Below are 15,000 nucleotides of genomic sequence, written 5' to 3' on the forward strand. Positions count from 1 at the left end.
GAACTAGTTGCCATGCCACTAGTGCTGCCCTTAAACACACACACACACACACACACACACACAAAAAAAATACAAATATATGTCCTCAGGGAAGAAGGATATACGCAGAGAACTGCAAAAGTGTCACACTCAAAACTTTTGTTTCTGTGTGTGCGTGCATGTGTGCGTGTGCAGAAGTGCTTACGGTTTGACCCTGATGTGAGTGTCTGGAGTGTGAAACAGCAGGTCATGTGCTCCCTGAACGAGTCCCTGTGGGATGTTTATAACTACGGACTCTTCCAACCGGCCGGAGAGGGGCGTGATGCCTGCTTCCTGGAGGAGGAACGCTCACTTCGAGAATACCCACAATCCCTTGAGAAGGGAGTGCCTTACCTGGAGGTATTGTAACTGAACTACACCACCCACAGTCTCCATTAATCTTAAATCACACCATCCCATAACTTTGTAAGGTTCATACTACAACCTCACATCCTACATCATCTTCTGCATTATAGAAAAGCAGTTTTCACTTATTGATATAGGTGTTGCTGGTATCACGCTGCTCCATGTGGCTGACAGGGCGCACTGCAACAGTCTTCAGCATGGCTACTGTATCTTGTATATAATATCCAGCTTTACCCAGGTCTTCTTACCAGGTTGAGTGTTGGTGTTAAATGGTCAGTCTCACACACGCACGCACACACACACACACACACACACACACACACACACACACACACACACACACACACACACACACACAGGCCATGCGTTGGTGGTGGTGATCATAATAATTGAAATACACAAGCAATAGAAAAGACAACATTTGTAAACAAAAGTCAAAGTCAAAAATAGTTTTTAAAACCTAGAGAACTAAATGTACAGGTAATTATGAGTGTGCTAGAATATCCTCCATAAACCATAAACACACGTGTGCTGGTTATATGTTTATTAATGTAATAACATAAAAACATGTGTGCTGGTTATATGTTTATTAATGTAATAACATAAATGGATGTGTGCTGGTTATATGTTTATTAATGTAATAACATAAATGCACGTGTGCTGGTTATATGTTTATTAATGTAATAACATAAAAACATGTGTGCTGGTTATATGTTTATTAATGTAATAACATAAATGGATGTGTGCTGGTTATATGTTTATTAATGTAATAACATAAATGCACGTGTGCTGGTTATATGTTTATTAATGTAATAATATAAAAACACGTGCTGGTTATATGTTTATTAATGTAATAACATAAAAACGTGTGCTGGTTATATGTTTATTAATGTAATAACATAAACGCACGTGTGCCGGTTATATGTTTATTAATTTAATAATATAAAAACACGTTTGCTGGTTATATGTTTATTAATGTAATAACATAAAAACATGTGTGCTGGTTATATGTTTATTAATGTAATAACATAAAAACACGTGTGCTGGTTATATGGTTTATTAATATAATAACATAAAATTACATGCGCTGGTTGTATGATTTATTAATGTAATAATATAAAAACACGTGTGCTGGTTATATGTTTATTAATGTAATAATATAAAAACATGTGTGCTGCTTATATGTTTATTAATTTAATAACATGAAATTACATGTGCTGGTTATATGGTTTATTAATGTAATAATATAAAAACACATGTGCTGGTTATATGTGTATTAATGTAATAATATAAAAGCACATGGGCTGGTTATATGGTTTATTAATGTAATAAAATAAAAGCACTTGTGCTGGTTACACTCAGGTAGAAATAACACTGGAAATAACAAAACTGAATAAATGAACATGATTATCTCTCAGTCCAGATCACGCTACACAGGATCAGTCACTTTTTTACAGAGCTGTATCACATCACTGAACATAACACACACCCACTCTTTAACATCCCAGGGACTCATGTAGCACTCCTGGTTTCCAACTATAATGGAGGAACTGACTCCTTTGTAATGTTATCTAGCTGTGTTTCACAGGAACATACATTACAGTAAACATAAGAAATTAAAGAACTGTCTTGCTCGGAATTCTAGCTGAAAACGATTATAAATCATACAACACTGCACACTGTCGGTCTCGTTAGGCATTGCAGGGACTTAATAAGCACTAAGCTTGTACCTCTCAGAGTATTATAGTTCAGGCTTCTGTCTGAAGCTGCCCAGATTGTACCATGAGAGAACAAACCGGGGAGAGGACGTTCCAAATCATAATGTGTCATTTTCAGTCCATATAATCAGAAATGAAAAATCCATAATCAAAACAAAGTCCTGTTTTTCCACAGAAATGAGGAATAGCTTGCAAAAATAAAAATCCCCCTCCTTTAGGTCTCAGTGGAGCAAGCTTTAAACACGAAATAGACTTTTTTTTCTCCCTTAACATAGCCGGAAAGTTGAGGGGATAAATGTTTCACACAGTTGTCTTTAGTACAGTATATTATCTCAGTGGAAAGTCGCTGGAATATCTGACATCTTTAGTAGGGACTGCAGAAATCAGTGTTTTTGCTGGGCTTAGACTACTTAGAGAGCATTACATTATCAGCCTTCCACCTCATTCTCCTCTCTTCCCCAGTCAGTTGTCCCGAGCGTCTCCCTTTCCTGAGTGTCTCCCTGTCCTGAGTGTCTCCCTATCTGCATACCTGACTGGTTTTGTCTGTCACAGTTCAGGTACAAGAGCAGAGTCTATAAACAGACCAACCTGGATGAGAAACAGTTGGCCAAACTACACACCAAGGTACCACACACACACACACACACACACACACACACACACACACACACACACACATGCATGCATGAGTAATTAATGAGTAATGCTGAGTAATTAATGAGCACTGCACGAGTATTTAATGAGCTATGTATGTGTAATTAATGAGCTATGCAGTTATTAATGATCAATGCTGAATAATGAGCTATGCATGAGTAATTCATAAGCTTTGCATGAATAATTAATGAGAGATGTATAAATAATTAATGAGTTATGATGAGTAATTGTGTGTGTACTGCATGTGTGTGTAAAGAATTTGTGTGTGTAATGCATGTGTGTGTGTACTGCTCCCTGTAGGCGAATCTAAAAAAGTTCCTGGACTATGTTCAGAGTGGAGCTGTGGAGAAGATGAGCAAAGCTCTGGAGAAAGGCCTGGACCCCAATTACCACGACCCAGAGAGTGGTGGTGAGACCCCACCCACTCACACACACACACACACACACACACACACATGCACACACCTGCTTCAAAATCAAACCGAATGCAGTGTGACTGTGTAGATTAGTCACAGTGTGACTGTATAGATTAGTCACAGTGTGACTGTGTAGATTAGTTCTGAGTCAGTGACCTACACTGTGACCCTCCTCTCACCAGAGACCCCGCTGTCGTCGGCAGTGCAGGGCGGAGTCAGCGTGGAGGGGATTCGTGTGCTGCTACTCAACGGAGCCCATCATGACTTCAGGGCCAGAGATGGACTCACACCCCTACACAAAGCAGTCAGGGCTCACAACCACATAGCCCTGCTGGTACACACACACACACACACACACACACACACACACACACACAGTCAGGGCTCACAACCACATAACCCTGCTGGTACACACACACACACACACACACACACACACACACACACACACACACAGTCAGGGCTCACAACCACATAGCCCTGCTGGTACACACACACACACACACACACACACACAGTCAGGGCTCACAACCACATAACCCTGCTGGTACACACACACACACACACACACACACACACACACACACACACAGTCAGGGCTCACAACCACATAGCCCTGCTGGTACACACACACACACACACACACACACAGTCAGGGCTCACAACCACATAGCCCTGCTGGTACACACACACACACACACACACACACAGTCAGGGCTCACAACCACATAGCCCTGCTGGTACACACACACACACACACACACACACACACACACACACACACACACACACACACACACACACAGTCAGGGCTCACAACCACATAGCCCTGCTGGTACACACACACACACACACACACACACACACACACACAGTCAGGGCTCACAACCACATAGCCCTGCTGGTACACACACACACACACACACACACACACAGTCAGGTCTCACAACCACATAGCCCTGCTGGTACACACACACACAGACACTCTCTCTCTCTCTCTCTTTCTCTCTCTCTCTCTCTCTCTCTCTCTCTCTCTCTCACAAACACACCAACATACAGACACACAGCAGTCAGAGCTCACAACCATGCAGCCCTGCTGGTTCACACACACACACACACACACACGCGCACACACACACACACACACACACACACACACACACAAATCAGAGCACACAACCACATAGCCCTGCTTGCACACACACACACACACACGCACACACACACGCGCACAGACACGCACACACACACGCACACACAAAGTCTTCAGAGCTCATAACCACACAGCTCTGTTGGTACACACACACACACACTCACATACTCTCTCTCTCTCTCTCTCTCTCTCTCTCTCTCTCTCTCTCTCTCTCACTGACATACACACACCATCCCTCTCAGGCACAAACACACAGTGTCTCTCTCACTCACTCACACATGCACACACACTTTCTTACACAAACACAGTCTCTCTCTCTCTCCCTCCATCCCGTTTCTCTCTCTGTTCAGACTCTGCTGTCTATGGGAGCGTCTCCAGACTATAAGGATCGGTGCGGTCTTACTCCACTCTACCACTCCGTACTGACAGGAGGTGACACATCTTGTTGTGAAACGCTGCTTTACTACAGAGCACGCCTTGGGGTCCGTGATGAGAATGGATGGGATGAATCCCACCAGGTGTGTGTGTGTGTGTGTGTGTGTGTGTGTGTGTGTGTGTGTGTGTGTGTGTGTGTGAATATGTTTGCACACTTTACCTGTTTCTGAGGATGAAATGTCCCCACAAGGCCATGAACAACTGACATTTTATTTTATTTTATTTTTTACAAAAGTTGGCACTTTACTTTGATAAAAGTAAAAGAGCCAGATTTTACTTTACTGAGGTTAGGATTAGAATTATGGGTAGGATTCGGTGTAGGGGTTCCCATACTAGCACTCCCATACTAGCACTCCCATACTAGCACTCCCATACTTGCACTCCCATACTTGCACTCCCATTCTAGTGCTCTCATTCTAGCGCTCCCATATTACCGCTCTCATACTAGCGTTCCCATAGTAGTGCTCTCATACTAGTGTTCCTATACTAGCTCTCTCATACTAGCATTCCCATACTAGCGCTCTTATACTAGTGCTCTCATACTAGCACTCTCATACTAGCGCTCCCATACTAGCGTTCCCATACTAGCGCTCTTATACTAGTGCTCTCATACTAGCGCTCCCATACTAGCGCTCTCATACTAGCGTTCCCATACTAGCGCTCTTATACTAGTGCTCTCATACTAGCACTCTCATACTAGCGCTCCCATACTAGCGTTCCCATACTAGCGCTCCCATACTAGCGTTCCCATACTAGCGCTCTCATACTAGCGTTCCCATACTAGCGCTCTCATACTAGCGTTCCCATACTAGCGTTCCCATACTAGCACTCCCATACTAGCGCTCTCATACTACCGCTCTTATACTAGGACTTCCAATCACCCATGGTCCACTTTGACAGGGGATCATATTAATCGGTGTTTGGATCTGAGATTTAATTAGTACGGAATAGCTTCACTTTTTGGAATTATTATTTGTTGTTTGACATAGACAGCATATTTATGTCCCACCACTAGAAAACATTTTATGTGCATGTGTAAGTGTTTCATGTGTATGTGTGTGTTTCATGTGTGTGTGTGTGTGTGTGTGTGTGTGTGTTTCATATGTGTATGCAAGTGTTTGTGTGTGTGTATCATATGTATGTGAGTATTTCATATGTGTGGGAGTGTTTCATCTATACGCGGGTGTTTCATATGTATATGAGTGTTTCATGTGTATGAGTGAGTGTTTCATATGTATGCATAAGTGTTTCATTTATATATGTGAGTGTTTTGAATATAGGTGTGTATATGTGTGTGTGTTTCATACATACACACTCATACATACACTTATGTGTATAAGTGAGTGTTTCATATGTATGTGTGAGTGTTTCATAAGTGCAAGTGTTTATGTATGTGTGAGTGTTTCAAATGTATGCACAAGTAGTGTGTATGTGTGCACGAGTGTTCCACAGATTTCGCCCTAAACGGCCTCTCATACATTTCTGGCTTTTTCATTCATGTTGTATTCTTGTCTCTGCCTCTGACCACCTGGTTCCCTTCTGTCCCTCCTAAATCTCTCTCTTCTCTCTCTCTCTCTCTCTCTCTCTCTCTCTCTCTCTCTCTCTCTCTCTCTCTCTCCATATATATATATATATATATATATATATATATATATATATATATATATATATATATATATATATATATATATATATTTATTTACATACCTCTCTTTTTTTCTTTGTTCACATCCTACCATCACAGAATCCCAACTCCCTTCTCCATACGTTAGCTATAAAGAACACACATGGGAATCCAGTAATGCAGGAACTCTTCATCTATCCACTTTTTTTTTTTTACATTTAGGCTGTGTACTGTATGTTTTTGTGCTAACTGTACTGTTGAATAATCATGTTAAAGGTTGTTTCTCTCTCTCTTCCCTCATTGCTTATAAAATCATCCATCCCTCTTTGTTTTGCTTCTTTTTATTTGGCTCTCTTACTTTTTGTTCATTATTCTCTCATTTCTCTGTTGACCACTCTAACTCTCCTGATGCTAGTGTCTTTTTCTTTTTCCCTCTAATCTGTTTTTGGTTCACCCTGGTCCCCCTACAGTCATGCCAGAATGGTTTTGCCCAACACTTAGAGCACCTGCTGTTCTATGGGGCAGATACAACTTCCCAGAATGCATCAGGGAACACCGCTTTGCACATAAGTGCCCTGTACAATAAGGTAAACAGTCAGCACAGCTACACAAACCCACAAGTCACAGGTACACACACACACACACACACACACACACACACACACAAACACACCAGCAGTCCCACAAAACAGATACACACATCACACCATGCCATATTTATTGCCCCAGCAAAAATCACACCTACCCATATATTTTACACACACATACAAATACACTACACACCTACTTTCTCATATATTACACACACTTACATACACACACACACATGCACATGTACCCACCCACACCTACCCGTATATTACACACACACACACTTCTTTCTGCTCAGACCCAGGTAGCAAACACTGTGTGTAGTGGGGTGGGGAGGTAGTGAGAAACTCTGTCTGTTCTGTAGTGATGGAGAGACTCTCAGCTCTCCACTCGCCCCTGGACACACAGGAAACAGAAAGGAGGGAACAATCATGGTCTCTGAGTAAACACACACACACACACTCACACACACACTCACTCTCTCTCACACACACACACACACACACTCACACACACACACAAACGGACACACATCACACACACACACCAGAGTAATAACTTGTAATAAATTGTTTGGGGGAGCACTGTGTTTCTTTGGCTATGCATTCTGGGTCTTGTAATCCTGTTTATGCCAACAGTAACAGTATAAACAGTAAGAGAATAATCCCTGCTGGAGTGGGATGTGACTGGTTTAACAGATATATCTCACAGCACGCTTAGCACAATTAGTTATGTGTTTCTTACCAATGATATTATTCCTTTGTTCAGGAATTGCAAGTCTATAGTCAAACTTCCCAAGGATTTTACATGGTTATCAGTTAAGGAATATAACCTATAGAATTACAGCAGTTACTGCAATTATGAACAGTTATTATAGCAATTAAAAACACTTATGCATAACCTCACTATTAGTAAAAAATGTTTGTCACAGAGACGTGTAATAAATGTTTACTGCCATCTTAGGATGTGGAGAAGGGGACCTGAGAGTTGTACATTGCTGGGTGTGTGAACTCTGTTTGCTTTGTTGAGGGCTGCCTTCCCGCTACTGTTCTGATCGATGGATGACAGTTCATCTCTGAGCGTGTTTTCAATGGACTCTGGAGTGCCAGCTGGACAGTCCTCCATGCACAGAGCAGTTTCAGACTGGTGGAAGGACAGTGTCAGTGTATGTTAACTACAGCATAATAGCACAGTGTCAGAGTGTCAGTGTGTGTTAACTACAGCACAAGAGTGCAGTGTCAGAGTGTCATTGTATGTTAACTACAGCATAATAGCACAGTGTCAGAGTGTCAGTGTGTGTTAACTACAACACAAGAGTGCAGTGTCAGAATGTCAGTGTGTGTTAACTACAACACAAGAGTGCAGTGTCAGAGTGTCAGTGTGTGTTAAGTACAAAACAAGAGTGGTGTCAGAGTGTCAGTGTGTGTTAACTACAATACAAGAGTGCAGTGTCAGTGTCAGTGTGTGTTAACTACAACACAAGAGTGCAGTGTCAGAGTGTCAGTGTGTGTTAACTACAACACAAGAGTGCAGTGTCAGAGTGTCAATGTGTGTTAACTACAATACAAGAGTGCAGTGTCAGAGTGTCAGTGTGTGTTAACTACAATACAAGAGTGCAGTGTCAGTGTCAGTGTGTGTTAACTACAACACAAGAGTGCAGTGTCAGAGTGTCAGTGTGTGTTAACTACAACACAAGAGTGCAGTGTCAGAGTGTCAGTGTGTGTTAACTACAATACAAGAGTGCAGTGTCAGAGTGTCAGTGTGTGTTAAGTACAAAACAAGAGTGCAGTGTCAGAGTGTCAGTGTGTGTTAACTACAACACAAGAGTGCAGTGTCAGAGTGTCAGTGTGTGTTAACTACAACACAAGAGTGCAGTGTCAGAGTGTCAGTGTGTGTTAACTACAACACAAGAGTGCAGTGTCAGAGTGTCAGTGTGTGTTAACTACAATACAAGAGTGCAGTGTCAGAGTGTCAGTGTGTGTTAACTACAAAACAAGAGTGCAGTGTCAGTGTGTGTTAACTACAACACAAGAGTGCAGTGTCAGAGTGTCAGTGTGTAACTACAACACAAGAGTGCAGTGTCAGAGTGTACTCATCTTAGCCATAGTGAAGCCTGACAATTCCTCTTTCTCCGAATCAGGACTGTCCAGCCTTCTGTTAAGCATTCAGTTATTCCAGTATTGTTTGGTTTCTAGCTTTTCCATGCTGTTGCCCTGTCACTGAGAGTACACTCTGGATGGTTTGTGGGAGAACATCCTCTTTATTGTCTTGGCTTCTGCTTCTTGTGTGTACCTCTCCAGGCAGGCAGCCAGAGCTGTTAATCTTTGCTTGTCAGTCTCTAAGGCCTCAGGTATGGACAGCTCATTGTACTTCTCAGGTACCTTCATCACACCTTTCTGCATTTCTGAGAGCTGGCTGACATCTCTCTGTGTTCCTAGACAATGTTCATCTTGTCTGCTGGTTGGTCTCAGTAGTGGTTACAGTAAGGATCGTCTGTAATGCTGCATTCATGTCTTCCAGCAGCCTGTCAGGTTCTTCACATGGTTGTGGTGCTATGACTGCTGTCTAGCTTAGTTGTGATTCTCACTCAGCAGCTCTCGTGTTTAGCCAGAGCTCGGCCCATGGGTTCATTGGGGGTGTTGGTTCCTAATGTCGGGGTGTGGCGATGATATGTTCTCCCCTCTGATCTGTTGTCCTGGTGCCTTGCCAAAGCATTTGTGTTGTACCTCATCAGTCTCTAGTTGTGACAGCAGTTGTCAGTTGTGGATGTTGGAACACTAAGCTACTAGTTGCTTCAGCACTAGTCTAGATGTTGTGTTTCAAAGTATCCATAGTTCCCACATCCTCTGCATATCCCCCTCACACTGGAGCCGGTGGTGTAATAACATTCCCACAGTCCTCTGTTCTCCACTCTCATCCATAAGTATTTGCATTTGTTCCAGTAGCTCACTTTTGTCAGACTGCCCTGGTGACATGGACCTTAGTGACCTGGGCAACATGTGACCTGGTGTGACTTTTGTTTTTAACTCTCTTTGTTAGTAAGGCAGGTGGGTAGTGTAATGGACCTGGTCAGGATTCAAACCCATGACCTCCTGTACCAAAGTCAGCTATTGTCAGGTTTGGTGAGCAGAGACAGAATTGAATAGGTAAAGAGATTTAATAATGAAGAGGGGTGAGATCCAAAGATGTAGTCAGAACACAAGCAGAAGTGATACCCTGAAAACCGGCGAAGAGCAAACAAATCCAGCAGGGAACAGGCAAAGCGTAAATCAGTAATACAGGCATGAAGAGATCAATAACCAGGGAAGCAAATACAAAGGCTTGGAATCGTAAGGCAGGCAGACGAGACTTTGCAATGACAGATTGGATGAGCTGGGCTCATATAGGTGAATACATGAGGGGTAACTAGACACAGGTAAGGTTAATAATCAGGTGACCTGGAACGAACTAGGGCTTTTGAGTAGTGTAGTTTGTATTGGGCTGAGTCCAAGTGGAAGGCACAATAGTTATATAATTATACAGCTCCGGAAAAATAAGAGACCACTCCAGTTTTTTCTTAAATCAGCATCTCCACATGTAAAGCAGCCATTCCATTGAAGTGTTTATTGGCTTCCTTCACAGACACACCTCATTCTACTTAATGAGATGCGGAATAGGTGATCACCTTAACAAAATCCTGTTCTAACGAGCAACAGTATAAAAACCACTGCTGCTGTCATCACTATTCTCCTGTTATAGAACCAGCTGGATGGGAAAAGCAGTGCTAGGACTAATAAAGTAAGTGTAGTCAAACTACAGCTACAGGCCATGCCAAAAGAGTTGAAAAGAAAGGCTCTTAATGAGGAAAAGAAGGGTTCAATCGTAGCTTTACTGGCAGAGGGATACAGTGAGCGTCAGGTTGCATCTATCTGAAATGCATCTATGCATCTATGCATTTCAAAAACTACGGTTCTTAAGAACAAGGTCAAGCAGCAAGCACATGGGACAACAACAGCTTCAGACTGGCAGAGGTCGAAAACGATTTTCTACTGACTGTGATGATCGCCACCTCATTCGAATGTCACTTAACAACTGTAAGATGGTGTCAAGTGACCTACAAAAAGAATTGCATACAGCAGCTGGGGTGAATTGCACAGTGAGGACGGTTCAAAACAGGCTTCTCGAGGCAGGGCTAAAGTCGTGCAAAGCTAGAAAAAAGCCCTTCATCAATGAGAAGCAAGGAAGAGCCAGACTGAAGTTTGTGAAAGACCATAAGGATTGGACCATAGAGGACTGGAGTAAGGTCATCTTCTCTGATGAGTGCAATTTTCAGCTTTGTCCAACACCTGGTCATGTAATGGTTAGACAGAGACCTGGAGAGGCCTACAAGCCAGAGTGTCTTGCACGAACTGTGAAATTTGGTGCAGGATCGGTGATGATCTGGGGGTGTTTCAGCAAGGCTGGAATTGGGCAGATTTGTCTTTGTGAAGGACACATGAATCAAGCCACTTACAAAACTGTTCTGGAAGAAAACTTGCCTCCTTCTGCTCGGACAATGTTCCCCAACTCTGATGATTGTTTTTTTCAACAGGACAATGCTCCATGTCACACAGCCAGGTCAATCAAAGTGTGGATGAGGGACCACCAGATCAAGACCCTATGATGGCCAGCCCAATCTCCAGATCTGAACCCCACTGAAAACCTCTGGAACGTGATCAAGAAGAAGATGAATGGTCACAAGCTATCAAACAAAGCCAAGTTCCTGAAATTTCTGTGTCAGGAGTGGCATAAAATTACCCAACAGCAATGTGAAAGGCTGGTGGAAAGCATGCCAAGATGCATGACAGCTGTGATTAGGGTTATGTGATCAGGGTTGTTCCACCAAATATCGATTTCTTGACTTATCCTAAGTTGAAATACTGCATGTCTTTGCCAATCTTCTCCACTACAGTCATGAGCCCTGAGCCGCCAGCACTCCAGTCTGTCCCTCAGCTCTATAGAGCCTTCGCTGATGTGTTCTCTAAGGTTAAAGTGACTAAACTCCCACCTCATTGATCTTGTGATTGTGCTGTAGAGCTCCTTCCTGGGGCTCCCCTACCTCGCAGATCTAAGCCTCACCCCCTTTCCCGACCTGAAGAGGTCGCAATGGAGGCCTACATCAGTGAGGCGCTGCAGCACAGTTTCATACGGCCCTCTGCTTCACCAGTCGCTGCTGGATTCTTCTTCGTGAAGAAGAAAGGAGGAGGGTTACGGCCGTGCATCGATTATCAGGCCCTTAACGAGGTGACAGTGAAGTATTCCTATCCTCTTCCCCTCATCTCTTTAACCCATGAATGACTACTAAGGGCTACCATCTTCACGAAATTGGATTTGTGTAACACCTACAACCACATACGCATACATGAGGGTGATGAGTGGAAGACAGCCTTCACCACGACACAAGGCCATTATGAATACCTGGTAATGCCATATGGCTTACCTAATAGTCCCTCTGTTTTCCAGGTGTTTATGGATGACATATTTCAAGATATGATAGACAAGTTCCTGATAGGTTACATAGACAACATCCTCGTGTTTTCCCAATCTGAAATGGAGCATGTGGTTCATGTAATGGCCATCCTGACACGTCTCCGGCAAAATCAACTGTATGCCAAGACCGAGAAATGTGAGTTCCACAGTAAATGCATTTCTTGTTTAGGGTGTACTCTCAAACTGGGAGCCCTCTCCATGGACCCTGATAAGGTAACTGCTATACATAGTTGGCTTAAACCCATCACCGTCAATGAGTTGCCACGTTTCTTGGGTTTTGCCAACTTCTACAGAAAGTTCATTCGGGGGTTTGGGACCTCCTCAAAAAGCAAAGCAGAAAGCAGTTGCAGTGGACCTCGGCCGTGGATCAGGCTTTCCTAACATTGAAGGAGACCTTTGTTTCAGCACCCGTTCTCCAACAGCCCGACCCTTCTCTTCCTTTCATTGTGCAAGTGGATGCTTCTGAGGTAGGAGTGGGGCAGTTCTGTCCCAAAGACATGACAGCCCACCTAAACTGTACCCTTGTGCTTTCTACTCCAAGAAACTACAACCTGCCGAGAGGAATTATGATGTAGGGAACCGGGAACTTCTCGCGGCCAAATTTGCCCTAGAGCAATTTAGACATTGGTTAGAAGAGGCTGAACATCCCTTCTTGGTATACACGGACCATCGAAACCTGGAGTACCTACAGTCAGCTCGATGACTCAACATGAGGCAAGCTAGGTGGTCGTTGTTCTTCTCCAGGTTTAACTTCATTGTCTTATAGACCTGCTTCCAAGAATCAAAAGGTGGATGCCTTGTCATGCATCTATGATAACGGGGAGACCAACCCGACTCCAGAGACAATCCTACCTAATAGCTGCTTCCTAGCTCCCATATGGTGGGGCTTCCAGGATGACCTGGAGAATGCTTTGAAGGATGACCCTAGTCCAGAGGAATGCCCCCCAGAAAAACAATATGTTCCAGCTTCCCTCAGAGGAATGTTGCTAGAATGGGCTCATATGACCTTATGTAACGGACATCCCGGACATGTTGTCCCATAAGTTTTCGTGGCTCTCCCTTCCTTACGATACACATGATTACATAATATCTTGTGTAATCTGTGCTCAGTCTCGCACTCCTCACACTCCCTGCTGGGAATTACAGCCCCTGCCTATGCCACATCGCCCTTGGACTCACATCACACAGACTTCATCACAGACTTACCTGCCTCTGATGGGAACACGGTTATAATGGTAGTAGTGGACAGGTTTTCAAAAATGTGTCACCTCATTCCTTTTCCTCAATTACCTACAGCCTGGGAAACAGCAGAAGCCATGTTCTCTTTTGTGTTTCGCATATTTGGTATACCAAAGGAGATTGTGTCTGATCGCAGTTCACAATTCACATCACAGGTCTGGAAGCAGTTTTGTAAGAAGTTAGGCATAACTATGAATCTCTCCTCAGGTCACCATCCCCAGTCCAACGGAGGTGTCGAATGTGTTAATCAAGAGGTTGGAAGTTTCCTCTATCAGTACTGTACTTGACAAACAGATTGGCACAAATTCCTCCCTTGGGCGGAACACACCCGCAATTCACTCGCGCACTCCTCCACTCAGCTCACCCCCTTCCATTGTGTCTACGGTTATCAACCAGCCCTCTTCCTGTGGGATGACTCCCCCACTGACATACAAGTCTTGGATCAATGGTTTCGACAGACAGGCTCTTGGACATGGGAGGTCGCCCACCTCCACTTGCACAGGCCTTTACATACTTACATACAGTTTGCCAATCGTCACTGTAACCCCAACGTAATATTGCATCCTGGTTAGAGGGTCTGGGTCTCGACTCTAAACATGAAGCTCAGTCTACGCAGCAGGAAACTGAGCCCACAGTACATTGGCCCCTTCAAGGTGCTTCAGCAGATCAATCCTGTATCCTACAAGCTGCAGCTTCCCCCCTGGTATAGGATGAATCACACCTTCAATGTGTCCCTGTTGAAGCCTACACTACACTACAGTCTGGTGTCTGCAGCCACAACCCCCATCAACCCTCCCGCCCCTGTCGAGATCGACGGTGAACCAGCCTATGCCGTTTGTGCATTATTGGATTCCCGGAGACAGGGCAGGACCCTTCAATACCTTGTTGACTGGGAGGGCTATGAACCTGAGGAGCAATCGTGGGTTCCCAGGGCTGATGTCCTGGACCCCTCTTTGTTTGCAGACTTCCATGCTGCTCACCCTGATCGTCCGGGCCTTTAGGGCCGTGGTAGGCCTAGGGCTACCCGTTCTCGGACATCAGGTGCTGCCCATCAGGTGGGGGGTACTGTTACGTACTCAAGGAATGACCATCATCCCTGCACAGCCATGCCCACTCGCACACACCCTCGATCTGACTCACTGGAATTCTAGCGCACACCTGATTCCTATTCCCCTTATTACCAACCCCTTTATAAGCTTCTCCTCCCCTCTTACCAGTCGTGAAGTATTGCTTCTATGTGGCGTACCGAGCATTTCCTCATCCTGTGTGCTTTCCCGG

At 44.0% G+C, this 15,000-nt stretch overlaps 1 protein-coding gene across 1 annotated transcript in view; it reads left to right on the forward strand.

Moving 5' to 3' along the window:
• LOC113568011 (SH3 and multiple ankyrin repeat domains protein 1) overlaps positions 1-15,000 on the forward strand; it is a 53,744-nt gene that overhangs the window by 3,183 nt on the left and 35,561 nt on the right. Inside the window, 6 exon segments of the mRNA XM_035531126.1 lie at positions 175-378; positions 2,655-2,726; positions 3,057-3,165; positions 3,355-3,506; positions 4,676-4,843; positions 6,855-6,971. Coding sequence (XP_035387019.1) covers positions 175-378; positions 2,655-2,726; positions 3,057-3,165; positions 3,355-3,506; positions 4,676-4,843; positions 6,855-6,971 — 822 coding nt within the window.

The sequence above is a fragment of the Electrophorus electricus genome, chromosome 10, assembly GCF_013358815.1.
Source record: "Electrophorus electricus isolate fEleEle1 chromosome 10, fEleEle1.pri, whole genome shotgun sequence".
In the NCBI taxonomy this organism is placed as follows: Eukaryota; Metazoa; Chordata; class Actinopteri; order Gymnotiformes; family Gymnotidae; genus Electrophorus; species Electrophorus electricus.